The 26,241-nt window shown below is 46.1% G+C and overlaps 1 protein-coding gene across 10 annotated transcripts in view; it reads left to right on the top strand.

The window, feature by feature from the left end:
• Positions 1 to 26,241, top strand: part of LOC147008068 (uncharacterized) — a 41,194-nt gene extending 14,953 nt beyond the window's left edge. For 3 of the 10 annotated variants that reach the window (XM_085865741.1, XM_085865742.1, XM_085865740.1), the window contains 3 exons: positions 9,307 to 9,474; positions 10,767 to 10,829; positions 13,665 to 15,652. In XM_085865741.1, the coding sequence (XP_085721867.1) occupies positions 9,307 to 9,474; positions 10,767 to 10,829; positions 13,665 to 15,031 (1,598 nt within the window). In that variant the 3' untranslated portion in view covers positions 15,032 to 15,652. Of the gene's footprint in view, positions 1 to 5,330; positions 7,789 to 9,306; positions 9,475 to 10,766; positions 10,830 to 12,367; positions 13,219 to 13,664; positions 15,653 to 21,432; positions 21,609 to 21,683; positions 21,852 to 21,974; positions 22,038 to 24,251 lie in introns of those variants that run through there. The other 7 variants (XM_085865744.1, XM_085865743.1, XM_085865748.1 and 4 more) reach the window with 6 other exon arrangements.

Here is a 26,241-nt window from a genome sequence, read left to right as displayed (position 1 = left end):
GTGCACAAAATTGAAAAGGACAACATTCCTGAAGTTGTGAGCAACAGTGGCTTTGTCTAAATAATGATGATATTGTTACGTTTGAGGGGGGGTATGCATTCAAAGGGTAATTAGGATGTTTAATTAGGTATGCCATGCTGTTCGAGTTTACCAGGATCTCGATGTAATAAGTAGCAATTCAGTGGTGATAAGTTGTCTAGTAAATGTTCATTTCTTCAAGGGGGAAATGATAATTGTCACGTAATTAGATAGGGACACGGGATAGGGTAAGGGTGTCTGCGTAAACCCCTTTTAGTAGTCCCTGGAGGCTGGCCGTGACGTCACAGGACAGGGCTGCGGATGGCTCCGCCCCGTGATCACGATTGGTGGAAGGCGATGGCGGTGGGCCAATAAAACGGCTCGATTGGAAGTGACGAGGACAGGAGGATAAAAAGGTTCTGTTCGGGGTCGAAAAGGAAGAGGAAGAAGATCGGGACAAAAAGATCGTGTTTTTTTGGTGTGGAGGCTGTTGCGCGGGAAGCATACTTGTTGTTGTGCTGATTCGATCGTGTTCTTCATCGTGTCTTGGAGCCTTGCTGAGCCTCGTGCCTCACCTTGGTTGGCTCTGGGGTTCTGCTGACTCGGAGTACGGGGTCGAACGGCGGGCGGACCTGCCTCCCTCTCCTGTTCGCAATTTGGCGCCAGAACTGGTTTCTTGGCGGCTGTGAGCGGACTTGGGCCAGGACCAGGAGGTCGACAGCACCACGGTTTCTCCTGCCCCCCCTGACGAGAGCAAGGCCAGCTCGTCCGACGCTGATCCAGGGACAGTTGCGTCCACACCACGGTCCAGCCTGACCAACAGAAATAGCTACGTTTTGTGTGTGTGTATGTGTGTGTGTACTTGTGTGTGTGTGTACGTTTCATGTGTGTGTGTACGCCTTAGAGGGTTTGAGATCTGTATATTCATTGGAATTGTCTGTGTTTTCCCCACGCCCGATCCCACACCATCCCGTCGAATCGCCCCGGATCCCTCTTCTTGCCAAGTCTTGTTATTTCTGGTTAATAATAAAAACAAATAAACATCATCAACTCAGTGAAAAGCGACTCGTGCCACCTTCCTCGTCCCGTTTGCGGTAGAGTGATTAGAACCGCCATGTTTGGGTTATAAATAAATAAACCGCCTCCATCGTTTCGGCTCATTCTACGTTGGCGGGACTGTTCAAGTCCCGTGGACGTCACATTGGTGTCAGGGTGTTGGATGTTCGAACCCCTCTAAATTATATTTGGTATCGGGAGAATATACCAAGATTAAAATCTCGGCACGAATTGGAATAAAAAATTATTACAGAAAAGCGCGCGAGCGCGGGAAAATTTTGGCGGGATTTTTCAAATTTAAATTAATTGGCGGCAAACGGGACTTCTGCACCATGGCGGATGTGCAGATGTTTGAGGAGGAATGCCACGTGTCTGGCAGCGAGTCGGGGGAAGAAGCGAGAGACGTGGGTTGGGTTGGAACCTCCCCCATTCCGAGCGTGGACCGTGCATCATCGCCCGTAACGGAGCCGGCAGCGCCGGAAACCGGCACGATGACGATCTGGACAATGTTGGAACGTTTAATGAGTGCAATTACAGCACAGGGGGCAAAAATGACGGCACAGGGAGCACAAATGGCAGAAATGACGGCACAAATGGAAAATCAATTCGTAACACAGAGGGCAGAAATGACGGCACAGGGGGCAGAGATGGCGGATCGATTGGGGGTAATGGGGGAACAGTTGGGTGTACGGATTGATTTAATGAGGGATGAATTGGGGGAAAAGATGGAGAAAATGAAAACTGAGATGCAGGAGTGTGTGGATGTTAAATTAGGAGAAATACAAAGTAAAGTCGAGCATAGATTGGAGGAAACAACGGTAGAAATTACATTGGAGCCGGAAAATATACGAAAAAAATTGGTAGATAAAATTAATGCAACGAGCATTCGGGTTGATAAAGTGGATGAAAGCCTGGAACGTCATCGTGCCTGTGTGGATGCTCGTATGCAGCTGCAGGTTGAAGAGTGGGGAGAGCTGAGGAAGCAAAGGATGAATTTGGTGGAGGAGGTAAAAGGATTGGAGGCTCGTTTGGACGAACAAGATAAAATTATGAGCCAAGATGAAGTCTTGGATAAAGGCCTGGTCGAGCCGTCTTTTGTAAGTAGAGTGTCCGGGTTGGTTGAGGAGCAGCTACAAACTCGCGACGGAGCCTTGGAGGAGGTTGTGCGGGCCCAGAAGATCCTGCGGGAAGAGGTGAATCGGTCCATTCAACGTTTGGAACAGGAGGCAAAATTGACCCATGAGACCCTCACCACAAAACATCTTTGGCCACAGTGGGCTCCGAAATTGGATACGCAGCCACAAGGGTGTTTGATCCCTGGGCTGGATTCGGACAAGGGAGAAACTGAGAAGCGGGCCACCGTAAAAGTGATCCCCCTGGTAAATTTCGACGGGTCAGGGAGCGTTGAAGCTTTTCTGACGCAATTTGAGTGCATTTCCCGACTAAACGGGTGGAATGAGCAGGAACGTACAGGAAATTTGGTGGCAACGTTGCGGGGACCAGCCGCAGATGTGTTAAACATGATCGCGGAGGGGATGTTGACCAGCTCCCACATTTGCGAGGCGTTGAGCCGTCAGTTTGGGTTCGCGGCAAACTGTGATCTGGTGCGGGCCCAGCTCCAGCACCGCAGATTAAAGCCGGGTGAGACAGTGCAGGAGCTGGCACAGGACATTTACCAATCAGTCAGGATCGCGTATCGGGACCTTACAGTGGAGGCGTGGGACAGACTGGCACTAGAGAAATTTTTAGCTGCTCTTCCTGACCCTGAGGTCCGGCGCGAGTGGAGCTACAGGATCCACCCACCGTGCACCGAGCGGCCGAGTGCGCGGCCAGGCTGGCCTCGTGGAGTCGGCCGGGTCGGGTGCCCGAGAGGCCATCGGTGACGATCCGACAGGCGGAGATGCAGGATCAGGGAGGGGGGCTGGGAGAAATTGGCATTACCCAGATGCTTCAGAGGATGAATCCTCCTGCTGAACCGCCAGGTCTATCCGAGATGCCCTTTTATAGGTCGGGTCCGGAAATCACTGTCGGGGGTCGGGGAGACTAGATCGGGCTGAGCATATAGGGCCATGCTCGGCTGGTGAGATCGTGGCGAAGTTCCCCCCTTTGGTGAAAAAAGTGAATTGTGGAGAAATTGGCATGGGTTTGTAAGTGCTGCTGGGTTTTAGAGTGACAATAGGGACAGTGGGTAATTGGTAACAAAGCGGGCACAAGTGGCTGTCCAATGCCTAGTGCGTGGATCGGGTGAGAAGTGCTGTGTGAGTTGTTTTAAGTTAAGAAGTGAAATGTATGGTGCACACATTGATTTTTTATTGGACATGGTGTGGTGACAGGGAAGGTCATGGTCGGTGAAGTGTTAGAAATGCAGGTGTCACATGTAAGGCCGATGGGGTGGGGGAGTCATGTGGGTTTTGTGGGTGGGGATAATGTGCTTGTCCACAGGGATTGCTGAAGCTCACGGTGAGCGTGAATTGCGACCCCCTTCAAGGAGATTCACCACCTGGTGGCTAATGGTGACAGTGTCTGGAGGCAACCGGGAGAGGGTCTGGTTGGGCGACCAAGGCGCGTAGGACCTTGGCCACCCAGGAAGGCCAGAGGAGCCAGTGAGACCCCTTCCAGAGTGTTGTACGGGATTAGAGCTGATGGCTACCAGGGGGGAGGGAATCAAAGGGAGCGGGGCGGAGAAACGTCCGGGTTGGACTAAAGCTTACCTGTGGGCATGGTTGCACCTGAGATGCCCCCATCATCTTGTGGTATCCCACCCCACGGCCACGACGGGATTCAGCCTGCATGATTAAAATGAGGACCATGACCTAGAAATGTGATGATGACCATGGTGTGAGTGTTGTGAAGATGTATGAGTCCCACTCGATCCCGCACAACTTGACATGTGCAGCAAGGGCATGATGTCCGCATAATTTTGGGGCAAGCAAATTTGAAAATTGGCTCCCCAGGTAACGCTGGGTCTATTAGCATCCACTGGGGGAGGCGGTCAAGTGTAAATATCCTGTGAATAGTGTCGTCAAGGCTTAGAGTAGGAATGTAAAGTATAAGTGTTGTGTTTTTGTGGAACCTTTTGTTTCCCCTCCCCAGATCACTGGAAGAGTGTTGGGCAAGAGCGATGATCCAGAAGATGGAGTGCAACTTCGCTCAGTGCTCTCATGTGATAAAAAAACAACAAAAAAAAACAAAAAACGAATGATTGTTTAGGCGAGGATAAGGCCATAAGGGGGTAGTACATTAAGCAGGATAGGTAAGTTAGCTGCGACTCGCTGCCCATTGCCCCTCCTACTTTATTTCGTTAGGTTAATTAGGTGTGAGTCAGTAAGTGTTAAGGCTGGTACGGTAGCGCCTGTGATATACCTTGCAGGAGCTGTGGTACCAGAGGAGGGGGCAGTGTTACGTTTGACGGGGGGGTATGCATTCAAAGGGTAATTAGGATGTTTAATTAGGTATGCCATGCTGTTCGAGTTTACCAGGATCTCGATGTAATAAGTAGCAATTCAGTGGTGATAAGTTGTCTAGTAAATATTCATTTCTTCAAGGGTGAAATGATATTTGTCACGTAATTAGATAGGGACACGGGATAGGGTAAGGGTGTCTGCGTAAACCCCTTTTCGTAGTCCCTGGAGGCTGGCCGTGACGTCACAGGACAGGGCTGCGGATGGCTCCGCCCCGTGATCACGATTGGCGGAAGGCGACGGCGGTGGGCCAATAAAACGGCTCGATTGGAAGTGACGAGGACAGGAGGATAAAAAGGTTCTGTTCGGGGTCGAAAAGGAAGAGGAAGAAGATCGGGACAAAAAGATCGTGTTTTTTTGGTGTGGAGGCTGTTGCGCGGGAAGCATACTTGTTGTGCTGATTCGATCGTGTTCTTCATCGTGTCTTGGAGCCTTGCTGAGCCTCGTGCCTCACCTTGGTTGGCTCTGGGGTTCTGCTGACTCGGAGTACGGGGTCGAACGGCGGGCGGACCTGCCTCCCTCTCCTGCTCGCAATTTGGTGCCAGAACTGGTTCCCTGGCGGCTGTGAGCGGACTTGGGCCAGGACCAGGAGGTCGACAGCACCACGGTTTCTCCTGACCCCTGACGAGAGCAAGGCCAGCTCGTCCGACGCCGATCCAGGGACAGTTGCGTCCACACCACGGTCCAGCCTGACCACCAGAAATAGCTACGTTTTGTGTATGTGTGTGTGTGTGTGTGTGTGTGTGTGTGTGTGTGTGTGTGTGTGTGTGTGTGTGTGTGTGTGTGTGTGTGTCTGTGTACTTGGCGCCTTAGAGGGTTTGAGATCTGTATATTCATTGGAATTGTCTGTGTTTTCCCCACGCCCGATCCCACACCATCCCGTCGAATTGCCCCGGATCCCTCTTCTTGCCGAGTCTTGTTATTTCTGGTTAATAATAAAAACAAATAAACATCATCAACTCAGTGAAAAGCGACTCGTGCCACCTTCCTCGTCCCGTTTGCGGTAGAGCGATTAGAACCGCCATGTTTGGGTTATAAATAAATAAACCGCCTCCATCGTTTCGGCTCATTCTACGTTGGCGGGACTGTTCAAGTCCCGTGGACGTCACAATATGTTGTTCAATGATCAAAATCTTACACGAAACCCAGAATTGTTCAAAGATTATGCTAAAGGGAGAGAAATGGAACACTCGGACTCGACACATGCACCAAATGCACATTGTTATGGAAAACAAGTCAATTTTGTTTTCATTCATCTTTGTTTTGTTTATTAAACTTTTTCAATTCATTGATTATTCTTGTGATTGATAAATGATTCTCGCATGGAAACACGAGTTGTCCAAGTTTGAAGTGGTTCCTCTGCACCAAGCTGTGTTCCATTGGTGGGTATCTTTCTATTTCTGGACCAAGCAACCAACCAACACAGGTCATTGTTCTGTCGCAACGTTTGTAAAACACCGCCCGGAGGCAAGTCGTTTGGAGAGAAACTTCCTCCCTTCCTGTTCAGATACAAACACCACTCAGAGGCAAGCAGTTTGGAGCGAAACTCCTCTTCCCGTTAACAAGATTTCAGGTCCACTGGATGAAAATTGACAACTTTATTCAAACTTGACCTTTTCTGATCTATGACCTAAAAACCAGAAGAAAAAAAACAAACAGCAAAAGAACGCAGAGAAAATATGGAAAAAAACCTCGCAAAAAACAGTAAGAAACCAGAAAAAAAAACATGAAGAAATCCAGAAAAAAATACAAAAAATAAAGAACTAGTAGAAACAAAACATCAGAAAAAAAAAACAGAAAAAAAAGACAGGAAAAAAACGAGGGTCTTGATTCATTTTTTTTGGCTGCTGAACCATACCTTGACTTGAAACGTTTCCATCCGGGTCATCACCTCGAAAATTTCAAACGAAGCCGAATTACAAAATCTAAGATCCAGAATTGAACTGAAAGGCAGTTCCGACTGCAAGAAAATTGTTCGTTTGTCTAATTCGGACATGTTTGATATTCCGGGCGTCTCCGGGAGGTGTGTGTTTCACACGACGGGTCGGTGATCGCGAATCGCTTGTCAACTCGCCACCTCCTTGGGAAAGGTACTGTGAGATCGTACAAGGTTTGGTGCACAAACATCGACGTACGCCCTGCCTGGGAAACACCAGGATGGCAGTTTATCGCCGAGTCAAGATTCAAACTCACGATGGACAGTCTTTTACACTGACAGCTCCATTACAGAGGAAGAATCATTGAACCAATAAGAGGTAGATTTGATCAGATTGCACACCAAGATGTTCAGTGTCGTTAACATTGTCACATTGGTGTACCATGGTTCTTGTGCACTCACTGACCCAATCACAGGAGCTGTTTTTTTTATGGGAGAGTCATCCTTTGCATCGGTGATGATATTGTTACGGATTTCAGAATCCGGTCTGATGAATGCATCCACACATCCAGGTCCTCAGACAGTTATTTCCTTAAATGCATGTTCAGATTAGCCCCATCCCCATGTCTAATGGGATTTTAAATGTGATGCATTGAGAAGGGTAAAGAATAGATCCCCTCTCTTATGGGAATTTTTTTTTTTTTACGACAGACACGTTTACACACATTTCTCTCGTAAGCTCTGACGCCCGCCCTTATTTTTCCTCAGCAACGTTTATGCACGTATTTATTTCGCGAGCGCCAACGCCCGCCTTTTTTAAGAGCACACGGGTCGTCATGGTAACCATGCGCAAGTGGGGCTGGGTGAGCTTGGGGAGGACTCTGTGCCCGCTGAGACGGGCCGCAGATATAAAACGAATTGGATGTCCGTTCTGAGGCGAGAGAAGTAAGAGGAGGGAGAAGAGAACGAGAAAGAATGTCAGAAAGGAAAAGGAGGAGAGAAGCGAGCAAGACGTGGGCAAGCGAGCCGAGAAAGAAGTGAGAGTTGCTTGAGCAAGCGAGCATGTGGTGCTTGTGTGGGTGAGAGCAGCACCGACAACGAGTGAGGAATGTGTCGGTCACCAACGTGATGCGTGGGTCATTTACCGATGAACCGTGTGGGTCACTGGACGTCACCAGTTTCGTGAAGTGTGAGGAGCTGCCCGTGTCGCAGCACCAGGGTCTAAACCCGCGACAGACGACCTCGGTGCCCTCCCAGACGTCGACTGGCAATCAAGGCTGTTTGCGAGAGGGTGCACGGCAAGGCTGGGTGCTGGCGACGGACGTCACACGCACGCACACATTTCAGGACGTTTTCACTTCACAGACAACTACTCTGGTGAGCGAGATGACTCTTCTCCCCTCCCCCCACCCCCCTGCCCCTGAATGATTTGCTGGGTGCACTTGTCTGTGCTTAGCTGTAAGTCAACCCCCGAAAACATGGTTCTAAAACAACCCACCGAACCACAACGTTAATTGTGAATGGTGGTCCCAGGTCCGGCTCTACCGAGGACAACCGGGGATTAACCCCCTGAGTGACAAGCTGGTGTCTCGGTAACCGTTGCCGCAACAATATCAATGTCTATCTCTCCAAGTTGTTTCACCCTCACTTTGTTTTGGGGAATCCATTCAAAGGGAAGTTTCACTCGAACCAAGCTAACATTTCCATGGTTAAAAACAAATCATCAAATTACCTCCACCTTTCTATCCAAGTGTTTCCATGAACCGGCTGACCACCCCGTCCCCTGATGCCTGACTGAATGAACTTAGAAAGGGATTTGTAATCTGTTCACAAAGCCGGCAATAACTCGTGTTCTCTTCACAGAAAACACCACCTTCCATACTCTCTTCAATCTCATTCCTCCATCCAGGTGTTCAAGACAGCTGTTCACCAACACCTCAAGTCATCCCCCCTTCCGAAACCATGATGTTTTCCACCCCCATTAAACCACCTCATACCCCTCTCCCAAAATCTTGTTTCTCTCTCCATGTTGTCCACCCTGTGCACTCTCCCCAACCCCTCATCATGACCTGCATCCCTTGTTTGTCCGTCTCCGTCGACCTTCTCCCTCTATCCTGCTGTTGGTTCCCTTTGTGATGTTTGTCCTCATTTGTTTTGGGCCCGAGCCCTTCCACGAGCCTCGACCGTGAACTGGCTTCTTCAAAAGATAAAATTTCCTTCGATACCGAATTTATTTGTGTTCCCACCATTTTCTGCTGACAGTCCCTTTCAACTGATTAATTGGGTGGTCGCTCGAGTACCCTTATTTTCACTTTTTCCGTCTGTCTGTTTGTTTGTTTGTATGTCTGTATGTCTGTATGTCTGTCTGTCTGTCTGTATGTTTGTTTGTATGTCTGTATGTAATGGACAGCTCTGGAGGCCAGAAAATCAACCGATTTTGATGAAACTTGACAGGTTGGTTCATACCAGGATCGAGTTCTATGCTTTTGAGCACCGTTGCTCTGGACTTTGACATTTTTTTAATAATTCTAAAAAAATTAGTTTTTTTGAAAGTCAAAAATCGGCTTCCAGGCTTTTTTGCGCATTATAATCAACCTCTTTGTCAAAAATTTTCAGCCCGATCCGTCAAAAACTGTATGACTAGTATGCAATTATGTCGCGACCACACATGTCGCCAACCGGCTTGTATTATTGTCGTTGAGATTGGCTTCTGAGTTTTAATATCAATGACGTCATTATTTAGAATTTTAATGGTTTGGTAGTTTTTCCCGTAACACGATCAATTGATGGGTTTTCCTGTTTCGTCGGTCACATGACCCGGTACGTGACGTTCACTCCGTAACGAGATCTTGTGGTTCCTGAAAGAGTCCGTTTAACGGATTGTTTGTGTTTCAGATGGTGTTGTGAAGGTGAAGAACGAGTCCGAGTTCGTCGATGATTCGTTCCCTCCATACGAAGGTTCGAACCACAAACTCATTCCCTCCACCACCGAAGGTGAAGGATCACGAGATCTCAACTGGTTGTGGACGGATTCGGATGAACCTTGGTGGACACGTTGGTTGGGTTCGTGTAATAAATCTCTGCCGTTGTTAATTGAATCACCTTGTTGTCCTTTGTGAATTGTTACGTTTGAGGGGGGGTATGCATTCAAAGGGTAATTAGGATGTTTAATTAGGTATGCCATGCTGTTCGAGTTTACCAAGATCTCGATGTAATAAGTAGCAATTCAGTGGTGATAAGTTGTCTAGTAAATGTCCATTTCTTCAAGGGGGAAATGATAATTGTCACGTAATTAGATAGGGATACGGGATAGGGTAAGTGTGTCTGCGTAAACCCCTTTTAGTATTCTCTGGAGGCTTGCCGTGACGTCACAGGACAGTGCTGCGGATGGCTCCGCCCCGTGATCACGATTGGCGGAAGGCGACGGCGCAGGGCCAATAAAACGGCTCGATTGGAAGTGACGAGGACGGGAGGATAAAAAGGCTCTGTTCGGGGAAAAGGTGAAGAGGAAGAAGATCGGGACAGAAAGACTGTTTTGGTGGAGGCTGTTGTGCGGAGAGCGTGCTTTTTGTTGGGCGTTTTCGATTCTGGTTTCATCGTGTCTTGTAGCCTTGCTGAGCCTCGTGCCTCACCTTGGTTGGCTCTGGGGTTCTGCTGGCTCGGAGTACGGGGTCGAACGGCGGGCGGACCTGCCTCCCTCTCCTGCTCGCAACTTGGCGCCAGAACTGGTTCCCTGGCGGCTGTGAGCGGACTTGGGCCAGGACCAGGAGGTCGACAGCACCACGGTGTCTCCTGCCCCTGACGAGCGCAACTCCAGCTCGTCCGACACCAATCCAGGGACTGTTGCGTTCACACCACGGGCCAGCCTGACCACCAGAACCAGCTACGTTTTGTGTGTGTGTGTGTGTGTGTGTGTGTGTGTGTGTGTGTGTGTGTGTGTGTGTGTGTGTGTGTGTGTGTGTGTGTGTGTGTGTGTGTACCTGGTGCCTTAGAGGGTTTGAGATTGGTATATCCATTGGAATTGTTTGTGTTTTCCCCACGCCCGAACCCACACCACCATCCCGTCGAATCGCCCCGGATCCCTCTTCTTGCCGAGTCTTGTTATTTCTGGTTAGAGAAATAAACGTTATCAACTCAGTGAAAAGCGACTCGTGCCACCTTCCTCGTCCCGTTTGCGGTAGAGCGATTGAAACCGCCATCTTTGAGTTATAAATAAATAAACCGCCTCCATCGTTTCGGCTCATTCTACGTTGGCGGGACTGTTCAAGACCCGTGGACGTCACATAATGAATGTGATTGTTAAACTGTTAAACGTTCCTGACACACTTGGTTTTGTCCTTTTGTTTTTTTTCCAGATCTTGTTGTGAAAATGAAGATCAAATCTGAGTTTGTGGATGAATCGCCCTCTCAAGACAAAGGTGTGAACCTCATCGACATTGTAGTTATACCATTTACAAACAACGATTAATGTACATTGTACGGAGGTTGTTCTCCAGACAGACGTTGGACTTACCTTCATGACGTGTAGGTACTCGAACCCCAAGATCGTTAAGAAACCGAGTTTGTTTTGATCGTCGAGACGTTCACGGAGAACTTGTGGCCGACGGATGTGATGGAATCGATCGGTCACTGACATGCACTCACATCCATGAAAATACCGAGTACGAGTACACTGAATGGATCAGAACACAATAGAACAAAAGGAACGGCAGAGAGAGGGGGAAACACCAACAGCAGAGAGAGGGGGAAACACCAACAGCAGAGAGAAGGGGGAAACACCAACAGCAGAGAGAAGGGGAAACACCAACAGCAGAGAAAGGGGGGAAACACCAATAGCAGAGAGAGGCGGGAAACACCAACAGCAGAGAGAGGGGGGGGGGAACACCAACAGCAGAGAGAGGGGGGAAATGCCACAGCAGAGAGAGGGGGGAAACACCAACAGCAGAGAGAAGGGGAAACACCAACAGCAGAGAGAGGGGGAAACACCAACAGCAGAGAGAGGGGGAAACACCAACAGCAGAGAAGGGGAAACACCAACAGCAGAGAGAGGGGGAAACACCAACAGCAGAGTCGAAGGCCAAGACAGAGGGCGGCAGACAAAAAATGTGTGTGGGGAGGAATTAGGTGGACAAGATGGATACAGAAGGAAACTCTCAGGAGGGAAACTTGAAATTTGGAAGGACGGGGTGTGGTTAATGAGGGCAGAAAAGATCATGGTTGTGAATGGGGCATGATTTGAGATGGTAGAGAACAGCTGTCTTCAAAACCTGGAGGGAAGAAGGGGATTCAAGAGAATGTGGAATTTGGTTACACAGGCAGGGAAAAAGAGGAACAAATGAGTGGAGGTGAGCATCAATCCTGGATTTAGGCAGTTCCATCAGAAGGACTGACCAGATTAGATCTGTGACTTGCTGCAGATACCGTCTAAACCTGTAATAACCTGTTTCATGGTCGAGTTGTCGATGACTGAACCGTCTCTCCCACGAGGTTTTCTTGTGAGAGTTCCCTGAAAATATCTGCTGTTCTTCGTTTCACTCCAATCAGTTCTTCTGGCCATGTGCTTGTCAAAGTGGACATCTCTCTAGCTGATATCAGGGAACCACCTCAGCCCCGTTGAATCTGGCATTTCACTGAGGCCGACTGGCAGGGCCTCCAAACAGCCATCAAACTTCTCGACTGGTCTCCCATCGCTACTTTCTCTGACATCAAAACTCATCCTGGGAATTCTTTCAAAGAAACTCTCTCTCTCTCTCTCTCTCTCTCTCTCTCTCTCTCTCTCTCTCTCTCTCTCTCTCTCTCTCTCTCTCTCTCTCTCTCTCTCTCTCTCTCTCTCTCTCTCTCTCTCTCTCTCTCTCTCTCTCTCTCTCTCTCTCTCTCTCTCTCTCTCTCTCTCTCTCTCTCTCTCTCTCTCTCTCTCTCTCTCTCTCTCTCTCTCTCTCTCTCTCTCTCTCATGCACAGATTTATGCCCTCTCTACAGTTGTCTGACCCTTCCTCCCGCACATGGTTCACTGAAGCTTGTGGCGAGGCAGTTGTCCTGAAACAGCTTGCCTCTGCCTCATGGAAAGCAAACTGAGGGTAATCTCAGTTCCTTCCACAAAGCTCGGAACAAGTGTGTACCTCCCTTCAGGAGATCCACGAAACAACATCTTTCTCATTTCAAGTCTGAACTCTCAAACCTCTCTCCCTCCTCCAAATCCGAGTGGCATCGAATCAAATCTGTTTCTGGTGTATGTTCCCCTCCATCTCTTTCCTTACCTCAACTTGGGCGAACTGCTGACGCCATACGTGAAAAGCCTGAATGCTTAAACTCGATGTTTGCATCGAAATCTCCTGTTCAAAACCCATCGCTTTCTGCATCCACCTGACCCAGTCGCACCCAACTGCCCCTGGACACTGTGTCCTTTTCTCCTGACAAGGTGGAGAGCTTGCTGTCAAAACTTGACTCAGATTCTGCATTCGGTCCAGACTGCATCAGCCCACGTGTCCTAAAAACCTGCTCCTCTGCTCTTGCTCACCCTCTCTCTGTTCGATTCACCCTCTCATTTGTGAGCCAAGGGCCATCCATATCGAGCACCTAACTGTCTGCGGACGTCCTCCTGCAGTTGGGTCACTTTTTTTTAAGGAGGTTTGTGGCAAGATTTTCACTCCGGCCACCATAAAACCCTTCACTCCACAAAACCCATAAATTCAAAGACATGGAGAGCTCCTCCTCTGCTGCTGCCCTGAGCAGGGCAACTCGCCAGATTTTGGGATTGCAGCAAAGCCTTTGCGACCCCCACTCCTTGATGATAGGAGGAAAGGCACAGGTGTGTGTGTGTGTGTGTGTTTATGTATGTGTGTGTGAGTGTGTCTGTGTGTTTGTAAGTGTGTGTATGTTTGTGTGTGTGTGTGTGTGTGTGTGTGTATGTGTGTGTGTGTGTGTATGTGTGTGTGTGTATATTTATGTGTGTGTATGTGTATGTGTGAGTGTGTGTATGTGTATGTATTTGTGTATGTTTGTGTGTGTGTGTGTGTGTATGTGTGTGTGTTTGTGTGTGTTTGGTTATCTCTTTCTCTCTCTTTCCTTGACTTTCTCAACCTCATCTTGCTCTCTATTTCTCTTCATTCCTTCTTTCTTTCCTTTTTCTCTCTCTCGTCTCCTCTCTTCCCACTACTCAAATTTTTTGCTCCAATTGGAGTACAATGTGTTTTCTGTATTAAATGTTTCATTCTAAAAGGGATTTATTAACCTCTTTGTGAATTTCCATTGCAGAGAAACAAATGAAAAAGGATTCTCGTTTCAACTGTTCGCCGTTGGTCGACACTGAAGTTTCCTTCTATCATCACGTGACACGGACTCTTTGTCAGAACATTGATAAACTTATTGGTGTGTCCAACAACAACCAGAAGAACAATTCTCTCAACATCCTGAAAGAGAATGTCAATGGAGGTCAGAAACCACACAAGGGTTATGTGTGTTTGAAAGAATTTAATCGTTCATCACATTTAAATCAACATCAAAGAATACATACAGGTGTGAAACCCCACAAGTTTTCAACGTGCAGTAAGGCCTTTACTCAATCATCAGATTTACACAAACATCAAAAATTACATTCAGGTGTGAAACCCTACAAGTGTTCTGTGTGTGTGAAGGTCTTTAGTCGATTATCATATTTAAATGAACATCAAAAAATACATGCAGGTGGGAAACCCAATAAGTGTTCTGTTTGTGTGAAGGCCTTTAGTCGATTATCACATTTAAATGAACATCAAAAAATACATACAGGTGTGAAACCCTACAAGTGTTCTGTGTGTGTGAAGGCCTTTAGTCAATCATCAAATTTATATCAACATCAAAAAATACATTCAGGTGTGAAACCCTACAAGTGTTCTGTGTGTGTGAAGGCCTTTCGTCAATCATCAACGTTATATCAACATCAAAAAATACATTCAGGTGTGAAACCCTACAAGTGTTCTGTGTGTATGAAGGCTTTCACTCAATCATCAGGTTTAATCAAACATCAAAAAATACATTCAGGTCTGAAAACCCACAAGTGTTCTGTGTGTGTGAAGGCCTTTAGTCGATTATCACATTTGAATGAACATCAAAATATACATACAGGTGTGAAACCCTATAAATGTTCTGTGTGTGTGAAGGCCTTTAGTCGATTATCACATTTAAATGAACATCAAAAAATACATACAGGTGTGAAACCCCACAAGTGTTCTGTGTGTGTGAAGGCCTTTAGTCAATCATCAAATTTATATCAACATCAAAAAATACATTCAGGTTTGAAACCCTATAAGTGTTCTGTGTGTGGGAAGGCCTTTACTCAATCATCAACTTTATATCGACATCAAAAAATACATTCAGGTGTGAAACCCTATAAGTGTTCTGTGTGTGTGAAGGCCTTTAGTCGATTATCATATTTAAATGAACATCAAAAAATACATGCAGGTGTGCAACCCTATAAGTGTTCTGTGTGTGTGAAGGACTTTAGTCGATTATCACATTTAAATGAACATCAAAAAATACATTCAGGTGTGAAACCCTACAAGTGTTCTGTGTGTGTGAAGGCCTTTAGTCAATTATCAAATTTAAACAAACATCAAAAAATACATTCAGATCTGAAACCCTGAAAGTGTTCTGTGTGTGTGTGAAGGCCTTTACTCAATCATCAACTTTCTATCGACATCAAAAAATACATTCAGTTGTGAAACCCCACAAGTGTTCTTGCGTGTGTGAAGGCCTTTAGTCGATTATCACATTTAAATGCACATCAAAAAATACATGCAGGTGTGAAGTCCCAAAAGTGTTCTGTGTGTGAAGGCCTTGACTCAATCATCAGGTTTAAACAAACATCGAAAAATACCTACAGGTGTGAAACCCTTCGAGTGTTCTGTGTGTAAAGGCCTTTACTCAATTATCAAGTTTAAAGAAAGTTTAAGCCGTATAAGTGTTCTGTGTTCTGAGTGAAACGAGGCACCGGAAGCGGACATTGAACTCGTGTACAAATTGAAAAGGACAACATTCCTGAAGGAGTTGTGAGTTTGGCCAGTGACTTTGGCCTAAATAATGACGATATGATGTTCATTGATTAAAATCTCACACAAAACCAGAATTGTGAAAACATGATGCCAAAGGTAGAGAAATGGAACACTTGGACTCAACACATGTTCCAAATGCACGTTGTTATGTAAAACAAGTTAATTTTGTTTTCATTCATCTTTGTTTTGTTTATTAAACTGTTTTTCAATTCATCGATGATTCTTGTGATTGATAAATGATTCTGGTATGGAAGCCTGAGTCGTCCAAGTTTGAAGTGGTTCCTCTACACCAAGCTGTGTTCCATTGGTGGGTATCTTTCTATTTCTGAACCAAGAAACCAACCAACATCGGTCATTGCTCTGCCACAAAGTGTGGAAATCTCAAACCCGTGCATGAACTCGTGGAATCGAACTTGTATCAGTCGGTGTAAGAACAATGCCATAATGTCGATGGTAAAAGGAGAGAACTCAAGTGTCTGACTGGATGGAATACTTTACTCCTGAGAGACGTGAGAATCCTACTATGGTAAAAACAATGATAAAGAAGCTTAGAAGTCTTGTCGAGACGATTTCTGAGAGTAAGAGGAATAAAAATCAGGGAGGGGAGAAAAAGAAAGCAGGGAGGGGGGGCGAGGAAGGGTGGGGGAGAAAGTGAAGGGGGGGGGAGACTAGGCCGTGTGATGTGAGAGGAAGTGAAGGCAGACCTGCAGTGGAGCATTAATTACGATTCAACTCATCAAAATCCTGCATGGAATAACAGTGAAAATAGAAACAAAATAATGTCTGAAATCCATTTTCTACCAGTCATACCATAAATCCGGCTCAGAAACAAACACTGGCCAGACATGTTCGGACACAAACACCACCCGGACGTATCTAGACCGACGCTTTTGGGAGTTAAACCGCTTCAATGCGTCTGAACATAAACTCCCGTCCAGACATTTACACTGCCTGACACGTTCGGAGACAAACACCGCCTGGACACTTTCAGAGACAAACACCGCCCGGAGGCAAGCCGTTCGGAGAGTAACTCCTTCCCTTCCCATTCGGAGACAAACACCGCCCGGAGGCAATCAGTTCGGAGAGAAACTCCTTCCCTTGCCCTTGGGAGACAAACACCGCCTGCACACGCTCGGAGACAAACACCGGCCGGAGGCAAGCCGTTCGGAGAGAAACTCCTCTTCCCATTAACAAGATTTCAGGTCCACTCAATGAAAATTGACAATTTTATTCAAACTTGACCTTTTCGGATCTTTGACCTAAAAACCAGAACAAAAAAAAACAAACAGAAAAAGAACGCAGAGAAAATACAGAAAAAAACCCTATAAAAAAAAAACCAGTAAGAAACCAGAAAAAAACATTTAAAAATCCAGAAAAATACAAAAAATAAAGAACCAGAAGAAACAAATTACCAGAAAAAAAAACAAACAGAAAAAAAGAACAGAAAAAACAGGGTCTTAATTCATCATTTTTTTGGCTGCTGAACCATGCCTTGACTTGAAACATTTCCATCCGGGTCATCACCTCGAAAATTTCAAACTGAGCCGAATTCCAAAATCTAAGATGCAGAATTGAACTTAGCAGCAGTTCTGACTGTAAGAAAAGTGTTTGTTTGTCCAATTTGGACATGTTTGATATTTCGGGCATCTCCGGGCGGTGTGTGTTTAACACGAGGTGTGTGTCGGTGATCGCGAATCGCTTGTCAACTCGCCACCTCCTTGGGAAAGGCACTGTGAGATCGTCCAAGGGTTGGTGCACAAACATCGACGTACGCCCTGCCTGTGAAACAACAGCATGGTAGTTTATCGCCGAGTCAAGATTCAAACTCACGATGGACAGTGTTTTACACTGACAGCTCCATTACAGAGGAAGAATCAGAAAACCAATAAGAGGTATGTGAGGAGTGCTATTTTATGGTCACATCCGATCCATAATTAATACATAGATATATATATATATATATATATATATATATATATATATATATATATATATATATATATATATATATATATTGTTGTGGTTACCAAATTCGCAAACCACCATTCAGGTCCCTTAGGTGAGGTATCTCGGTAAGTATATGTGTAGTTAGGCCCAAACCCGTTGTCTAGTGGGAATACATGTCATTCATGCGTGCTGCGACTCTTCAGGATAGCCGTTTTTCTTTTACTATCTTTATTTTGGACCAACCGCCATTGTTACCACCACCAACCACAACATCAACCACCCACCGCGGCGCCGCTTCACGTCACACCTCGCAACCGTCACATCGCCACCGTTCTTGCGCCGCTTGTGGGTACCGGTGTTGGACTCGTGCAGGGCGCGCGCCGAACAGCGTGTACAAAACCACGGATTTTCAGCTCCAAAAACGGATCAAAAATGACACACGCCCACTTTTGTTCCGTCCAATCGGTGAGCGAGGGGCGATTTGGCCCCGCCTCCAGGGCGTTGGAGGGCGATCGCTATATGCAAATTTATGGATCAAAATGCATTCACGCCCACTTTTTCTCGGGCCAATGGGGAGCGAGGTGAAAGGTCGAAGGCAGGGGGTCAAAGATGAGAGAGCGAAGCCACGGGGCTTATATAAGCGACCGCGTTCGTCAAGTCAAGAGAGTTAAGACTTCGCAGTCGGTGGAGTTGGGAAGAAGAAGCAAGAAGGAGTTGGTCGTCGTCGTCGTCGTGTGCGTTGGAGTCGGAGCGAAGAGGACGGAGCTGTGGAGAGGCGGCGAGGGCAGACGAGGGGGTGCTCGCGGCGTGCCGGGAGCTGCACACCAGGGAGGCCGACGGCGCGACCTGGTCGAGGTGGAGACGCTCGTCGCGGGACTCGAGGCAGAGTCGAAATCCTCCTTTCCCCCGAGCATCAGCAACCCCCTCCTGTTTCCCCCCCGCGCTGAGATAGTGCGACCAAGGGGCCCCTTTCCCACCCCCTACCAGACACTGTCCGCGAGGCCCGCGGAGTTGAGGCACCATCGCCGCTCCGCGTCTCATCACCAGACGGGTAGGCCCGACCCGGTCTCGGCCTCAGGCCCGCCTCATCCTTGAGGGTTCTCTTTTCTTTTTCTTGGTTTTGGATATGTGTTGTCGGCGCCGTCTGTGAAGTAAAATTGTATAAGTGTTGCCGTGTGCTCGCCTAATCGGTATTAGATCTGCATTGTCGCATTTGCTTTTTGTGTAAAATTGCATTGTGTTTCTTTTCCTTTTCTATGTGCGGTTTTATTGAGGGACCACAGGGGCTGATAGGCTGAATTTGTTGACCGGGAAAGGTGGAAGATAAGGATATCCAAGTGAAATATGGGGAAGCAGGTTCGAGTCCTGTATTCTGTGGTAATAAAAATAGGTTAGGGTCCTGTAGAAACGAGGGAACAGGTTGGAATCCTGTACCATAAAGGGGAGGGTTAAAGGCCCGTCCATAAGAGAGAAGGCTAAAGGCGATTGAGTGGAGCGGGACTTTGATCCTGCACATTAAAGAGAGGAAAGAAAGCTATCAGGCGGTATGCAACAAAGGGGGATTTTGATCCCGTGATAAAAGGAGACAAGACTAAAGCTTTAGGCAGTTGACAAGTTAAGAACATAAGATGGGGAATAACTCTGCAAAGAACATAGAACCCAAAGGAACAACACTTAAAGTTACCGGTGAAAGTGGAAAACACTGGAGAGCGTTTGCAGCGTGGCTAACGGAGTCACAAAGTGAGACAGAACATTAGCGATTCGATTCAGAGGGAATCTTGAACCAACGGGAAAAAAAACACAAAGTTAATGAGCCAGGAGAAGGGCTGTTTGTAGAGTTACCTGTTTGGATGTATTTGTGAACACAATGTGGTGGGGAAGGTTGAGTTTTGTGTTGGAGGTAAGTTGAGTGTTCCAACCTGTGTGTGTGTGTGTGTGTCTGTGTGTGTGTGTCTGTGTGTGTGTCTGTGTGTGTGTGTCTGTGTGTGTGTGTGTCTGTGTGTGTGTGTGTGTGTATGTGTGTGTGTGTGTGTGTATGTGTGTCTGTATGTGTGTGTGTGTCTGTGTGTGTGTGTGTGTGTGTGTGTGTGTGTGTGTGTGTGTGTGTGTGTGTGTGTGTGTGTGTGTGTGTGTGTGTGTGTGTCTGTGAGTGAACTCGATAGGGAATTGTATAATTAAAACCACTTCGGCGGACAGTTTGGAGATTATGTGTGAGAATTCCCTGCAGTACTCGTGCTGTGGGATGTCAAATGGACCAAGGCTCGGGTTTTCTCATGGTCCGATAAACTCTGTATGCTGTTTTGGCTTTGAACACTGTACGTGATACGTGATAAATGGATGGTCTCCTCGGAGCATCATTTTGATTTAAATTCAAATTCAGTTCTGTTTCCACCATGCATGTTTTGTAAGGCTGATCGACGTTACGGGTTCGTTTTAACGTCAGTTTCAATTCTGGTTTCATTGTTGGTGGTCATTAAGCATATTTTATACTTGATTTTCGTAAATCTGGGAAAAAAGCTGATATTTTATGGGGTTTTGCGAGTCACGTGACGTGCCGTAGGATTTAACAGGCGCGCCGAAAGCACGAAATCGTCCCGTCGAGGCCCCCCCCCCGAATGATCTGCTGGGTACCCATGTCTGTGTGTAGCTGTAAGTAAGTCAACCCCCGATAATCATCTGCTCTTTGTCTCTTTCCTGGCATTTTGATTGATTTTGCTTTGAAATGTATTCTTTATTTACCTCAGAAAATAAAAAGTTCTTATTTATTTATTTTAATATTAATAAATCATTTGTTTACTTCCAACCTGTCCATGTTTGTCCTTTCCTTCCATTGGTCCAGCATTGTCCGAACCGAGATAGACTGGGAGGTAATTATCACAGATTTGACCAAAAATAGTCAGCACGTACCAGCAGTTAAAACGCTCGGCCGCCCTAATTAAAATCTAATCGAGATAACATTGGTGCTTTGCCGAGGGCACGCTCCCCGCTCAGGTAACCACGTGACCTCCAGTTAAACGGCGTGATTAGACGGTGGGCACTGGAATTCGTGGTTAACGGGGTGGCGTTCGTGGTTCTAAAACAACCCACCGTACCACAACGTGAATTGTGAACGATGGTCCCAGGTCCGGCTCTACCGAGGACAACCGGGGATTAATCCCTCTGAGTGATAAGCTGGTGTCTCGGTGTCCGTGGCTGCAGCAATATCTGTCTATCTATCCAAGTTGTTTCACCCTCACTTGATTTTGGGAAATCCATTCAAAGGGAAGTTTCACTCGAACCAAGCTTACATTTCCATGGTTAAAACCAAATAATCAAATTACCTCCACCTTTCTATCCAAGTGTTTCCATGAACCGGCTGACCACCCCGTCCCCTGATCCCTGAACTGAATGAACTGAGACAGGGATTTGTAATCTGTTCACAAAGCCGGCAATAACTCGTGTTCTCTTCACAGAAAACACCACCTTCCATACTCTCTTCAATATCATTCCTCCCTCCAGGTCTTCAAGACAACTGTTCACCAACATCTCCAGTCATCCCCTTTCCAAAACCATGATCTTTTCTCCCCCCATTAAACCACCTCACACCCCTCTCCCCAAATCTTGTTTCTCTCTCCATGTTGTCCACCCTGTGTGCTCTCCCCAACCCCTCATCGTGACCTGCATCCCTTGTTTGTCCGTCTCCGTCGACATTCTCCCTCCGTCCTGCTGTTGGTTCCCTTTGTTATGTTTGTCCTCATCTGTTTTGGGCCCGAGCCCTTCCATGAGCCTCGACCGAGTATTGGCGTCTTCAAAAGATAAAATTTTCAACTGATTAATATTATTGTACTTCAGATTGGCTTCTGAGTTTTAATATTAATGACGTCATTATTCAGAATTTTAACGGTTTGGTAGTTTTTCCCGTAACACGATTAAGTGATGAGTTTTCCTGTTTCGTCGGTCACGTGACCGGGTGGCGCGAATCTGCCGCTGAGAAACGGTGAATATATCGTGATCACGTGATTTGTTTTTCCGGAATACTTCAGGTTCTCCCCTCGTGTTCCTCACAGTCTCCTGCAGGGAGGACGATGCGCGATGATCCGAGATCTCTCGGTCGAAGATCACAAAGCGAACACCCCGGGATCCACGAACGGCTTCGATGGAGGAAACACGGTCGATCCCGGAGTCCGTCCCTCACACAGCGGGTCCATGGTCGGGTCACCCGAGGATAAGGAGTCCGGACCCGGTACGTGACGTTCTCTCGGTAACGAGATCTTGTGGTTCCTGGATGTTTCCTTTTCACGGATTGTTTGTGTTTCAGATGGTGTTGTGAAGGTGAAGATCGAGTCCGAGTTCGTCGATGATTCGTTCCCTCCATACGAAGGTTTGAACCACAAACTCATTCCCTCCACCACCGAAGGTGAAGGATCACGAGATCTCAACGAGTTGTGGACGGATTCGGATGAACCTTGGTGGACACGTTGGTTGGGTTCGTGTAGTAAATCCCTGCCGTTGTTAATTGAATCACCTTGTTGTCCTTTGTGAATGAATGTGATTGTTAAACTGTTAAACGTTCCTGACTCACTTGGTTTTGTCCTTGTTTTTTTTCCAGATCTTGTTGTGAAAATGAAGATCAAATCTGAGTTTGTGGATGAATCGCCCTCTCAAGACAAAGGTGTGAACCTCATCAACATTGTAGTTGTACCATTTACAAACAACGATTAATGTACATTGTACGGAGGTTGTTCTCCAGACAGACGTTCTACTTCCTTTCATGACGTGTAGATACTCGAACACCAAGATCGTTTAGAAACCGAATTTGTTTTGATCGTCGAGACGTTCACGGAGAACTTGTACGTGGCCGACGGTTGATGGAATCGATCGGTCACCGACATGGACTCACATCCAGGAGGGAAACTTGAAATTTGGAAGGACGTGGTGGGGTGGGTGTTAACGAGGGTAGAAAAGATAATAGTCATGCATGGGGGATGATTTGAGATGGTGGGGAACAGCTGTCTTCAAAACCTGGAGGGAAGAAGGAGATTGAAGAGAATGTGGAAGTTGGTGACACAGGCAGGGAGAAAAGAGGAACAAATGAGTGGAGGTGAGCAGCAATCCTGGATTTAGGCAGTTCCATCAGAAGGTCAGGCCGGATTAGATCTGTCACTTGCTGCAGATACCGTCTAAACCTGTAATAACCTGTTTCATTGTCGAGTTGTCTCTGACTGAACCGTCTCCCCCACGAGGTTTTCTTGTGAGAGTTCCCTGAAAATATCTGCTGTTCTTCTCCACTCCAATCAGTTCTTCTGACCACGTGCTTCTCAAAGTGGACATCTCTCTGGCTGATATCAGGGAACCACCTCAGCGCCGTTGAATATGGCATTTCACTGAGGATGACTGGCAGGGCCTCCAAGCAACCATCAAACTTCCAGACTGGTCTCCCATCGCTACTTTCTCTGACATCAACTCATCCTGGGAATTCTTTCAAAGAAACTTGCTCTCTCTCTCTCTCTCTCTCTCTCTCTCTCTCTCTCTCTCTCTCTCTCTCTCTCTCTCTCTCTCTCTCTCTCTCTCTCTCTCTCTCTCTCTCTCTCTCTCTCTCTCTCTCTCTCTCTCTCTCTCTCTCTCTCTCTCTCTCACTCATGCACAGATTTATCCCCTCTCAACAGTTGTCTGACTCTTCCTCCCGCACATGGTTCACTGAACCTTGTGGTGAGGCAGTTGTCCTGAAACTGCTTCTCTCTGCCTCATGGAAAGCAAACCCAACTGAGGGTAATCTCAGTTCCTTCCATAAAGCTCGGAACAAGTGTGTACCTCCCTTCAGGAGAGCCACAAAACAACATCTTTCTCATCTCAAGTCTGAACTCTCAAACCTCTCTCCCTCCTCCAAATCCTGATGGCATCGAATCAAATCTGTTTCTGGTGTATATTCCCCCTCCATCCCTTCCATTACCTCAAATGGTCGCACTGCTGTCACCAAACGTGAAAAGGCTGAATGCTTAAACTCGGTGTTTGCATCGAAATCTTGTGTCCAAAACCCATCGCTTTCTGCATCCACCTTACCCAGTCTCCCCCAACTGTCCCTGGACTCTGTGTCCTTTTCTCCTGACAAGGTGGACAGCTTGCTGTCAAACCTTGATTCAGATTCTGCATTCGGTCCAGACGGCATCAGCCCACGTGTCCTAAAAACCTGCTCCTCTGCTCTTGCTCACCCTCTCTCTGTTCGATTCACCCTTTCATTTGTGAGCCAAGGGCCATCCATATCGAGCACCCACCTGTCTGCGGACGTCCTCCTGCAGTTGGGTTACTTTTTTTTAGGAGGTTTTTGGCAAGATTTTCACTCCGGCCACCATAAAACCCTTGACTCCGCAAAACCCATAAATTCAAAGACATGGAGAGCTCCTCCTGTGCTGCTGCCCTTTGCAGGGCAACTCGCCAGATTGTGGGATTGGAGCAAAGCGTTTGGGACCCCCACTCCTTGATGATAGGAGGAAAGGCACAGGTGTGTGTGTGTGTGTGTGTGTGTGTGTGTGTGTGTGTGTGTGTTTATGTGTGTGAGTGTGTCTGTGTTTGTGAGTGTGTGTATGTGTGTGTATGTATGTGTGTATGTGTGTGTATGTGTGTGTGTGTGTGTGTGTGTGTGTGTGTGTGTGTGTGTGTGTGTGTGTGTGTGTGTGTGTGTGTGTGTGTGTGTATGTTTGGTTATCTCTTTCTCTCACTTTCCTTGACTCTCTTTCTCTTCATTCCTTCTTTCTTTCCTTTTTCTCTCTCTCTCGTCTCCTCTCTTCCCACCACTCAAATTTTTTGATCCAATTGCAGTACAATGTGTTGTATGAAATGTTTCATTCTAAAAGGGATTTATTAACCTCTTTGTGAATTTCCATTGCAGAGAAACAAATGAAAAAGGATTCTTGTTCCAAGTGTTCCCCGTTGGCCGACACTGAAGTTCCATTCAATCATAACGTGACACGGACTCTTTGTCAGAACATTGAGAAACTTATTCGTGTGTCCAACAACAACCAGAAGAACAGTTCTCTCAACATCCTGAAAGAGAATGTCGATGGAAGTCAGAAACCACACAAGGGTTATGTGTGTTTGAAAGAATTTAATCGTTCTTCACATTTAAATCAACATCAAAGAATACATACAGGTGTGAAACCCCACAAGTGTTCAACGTGCAGTAAGGCCTTTACTCAATCATCAGATTCACACAAACATCACAGAATACATTCAGGTGTGAAACCCTACAAGTGTTCTGTGTGTGCGAAGGCCTTTAGTCGAATATCACATTTAAATGAACATCAAAAAATACATTCAGGTGTGAAACCCCAAAAGTGTTCAACGTGCAGTAAGGCCTTTACTCAATCATCAGATTCACACAAACATCACAGAATACATTCAGGTGTGAAACCCTATAAATGTTCTGTGTGTGCGAAGGCCTTTAGTCGAATATCACATTTAAATGAACATCAAAAAATACATTCAGGTGTGAAACCCCAAAAGTGTTCAACGTGCAGTAAGGCCTTTACTCAATCGTCAGATTTACACAAACATCAAAGAATACATTCAGGTGTGAAACCCCACAAGTGTTCTGAGTGTGTGAAGGCCTTTAGTCGAATATCACATTTAAATGAACATCAAAAAATACATTCAGGTGTGAAATCCCAAAAGTGTTCAACGTGCAGTAAGGCCTTTACTCAATCATCAGATTTACACAAACATCAAAGAATACATTCAGGTGTGAAACCCTACAAGTGTTCTGTGTGTGTGAAGGCATTTACTCAATCATCAACTTTATATCAACATCAAAGAATACATTCAGGTGTGAAACCCTATAAGTGTTCTGTGTGTGTGAAGGCATTTAGTCAATCATCAGGTTTATATCACCATCAAAAAATACATACAGGTGTGAAACCCCACAAGTGTTCTGTGTGTTTGAAGGCCTTTACTCAATCATCAAATTTATATCAACATAAAAAAATACATTCAGGTGTGAAACCCCACAAGTGTTCTGTGTGTGTGAAGGCCTTTAGTCGATTATCACATTTAAATGAACATCAAAAAATACATTCAGGTGTGAAACCCCAAAAGTGTTCAACGTGCAGTAAGGCCTTTACTCAATCATCAGATTTACACAAACATCAAAGAATACATTCAGGTGTGAAACCCTACAAGTGTTCTGTGTGTGTGAAGGCATTTACTCAATCATCAACTTTATATCAACATCAAAGAATACATTCAGGTGTGAAACCCTACAAATGTTCTGTGTGTGTGAAGGCATTTAGTCAATCATCAGGTTTATATCACCATCAAAAAATACATACAGGTGTGAAACCCCACAAGTGTTCTGTGTGTTTGAAGGCCTTTACTCAATCATCAAATTTATATCAACATCAAAAAATACATTCAGGTGTGTAACCCCACAAGTGTTCTGTGTGTGTGAAGGCCTTTAGTCAATCATCAAGTTTATATCGACATCAAAAAATACATACAGGTGTGAAACCCCACAAGTGTTCTGTGTGTATGAAGGCCTTTACTCAATTATCAAGTTTAAAGAAAGTTTAAACCGTATAAGTGTTCTGTGTTCTGTGTTCTGAGTGAAACGATGCACTGGAAGCAGACATTGAACTCGTGTACAAATTGAAAACAACATTCATGAAGGAGTTCTGAGTACCAGTAACTTTGGCCTAAATAATGACGATATGATGTTCATTGATTAAAATCTCACACGAAACCCAGAATTGTGAAAACATGATGCCAAAGGTAGAGAAATGTAACACTTGGACTCGACACATGTTCCAAATGCACGTTGTTTTGTAAAACAAGTTAATTTTGTTTTCATTCATCTTTATTTTGTTTATTAAACTGCTTTTCATTCA

This window comes from Eptatretus burgeri, chromosome 22, assembly GCF_056783735.1.
Source record: "Eptatretus burgeri isolate ZD-2024b chromosome 22, Ebu_testis_v1, whole genome shotgun sequence".
Taxonomy (NCBI): Eukaryota; Metazoa; Chordata; class Myxini; order Myxiniformes; family Myxinidae; genus Eptatretus; species Eptatretus burgeri.
The sequence above is the reverse complement of the archived record's forward strand: the minus strand, read 5'-3'. Positions and strand labels throughout refer to the sequence as shown.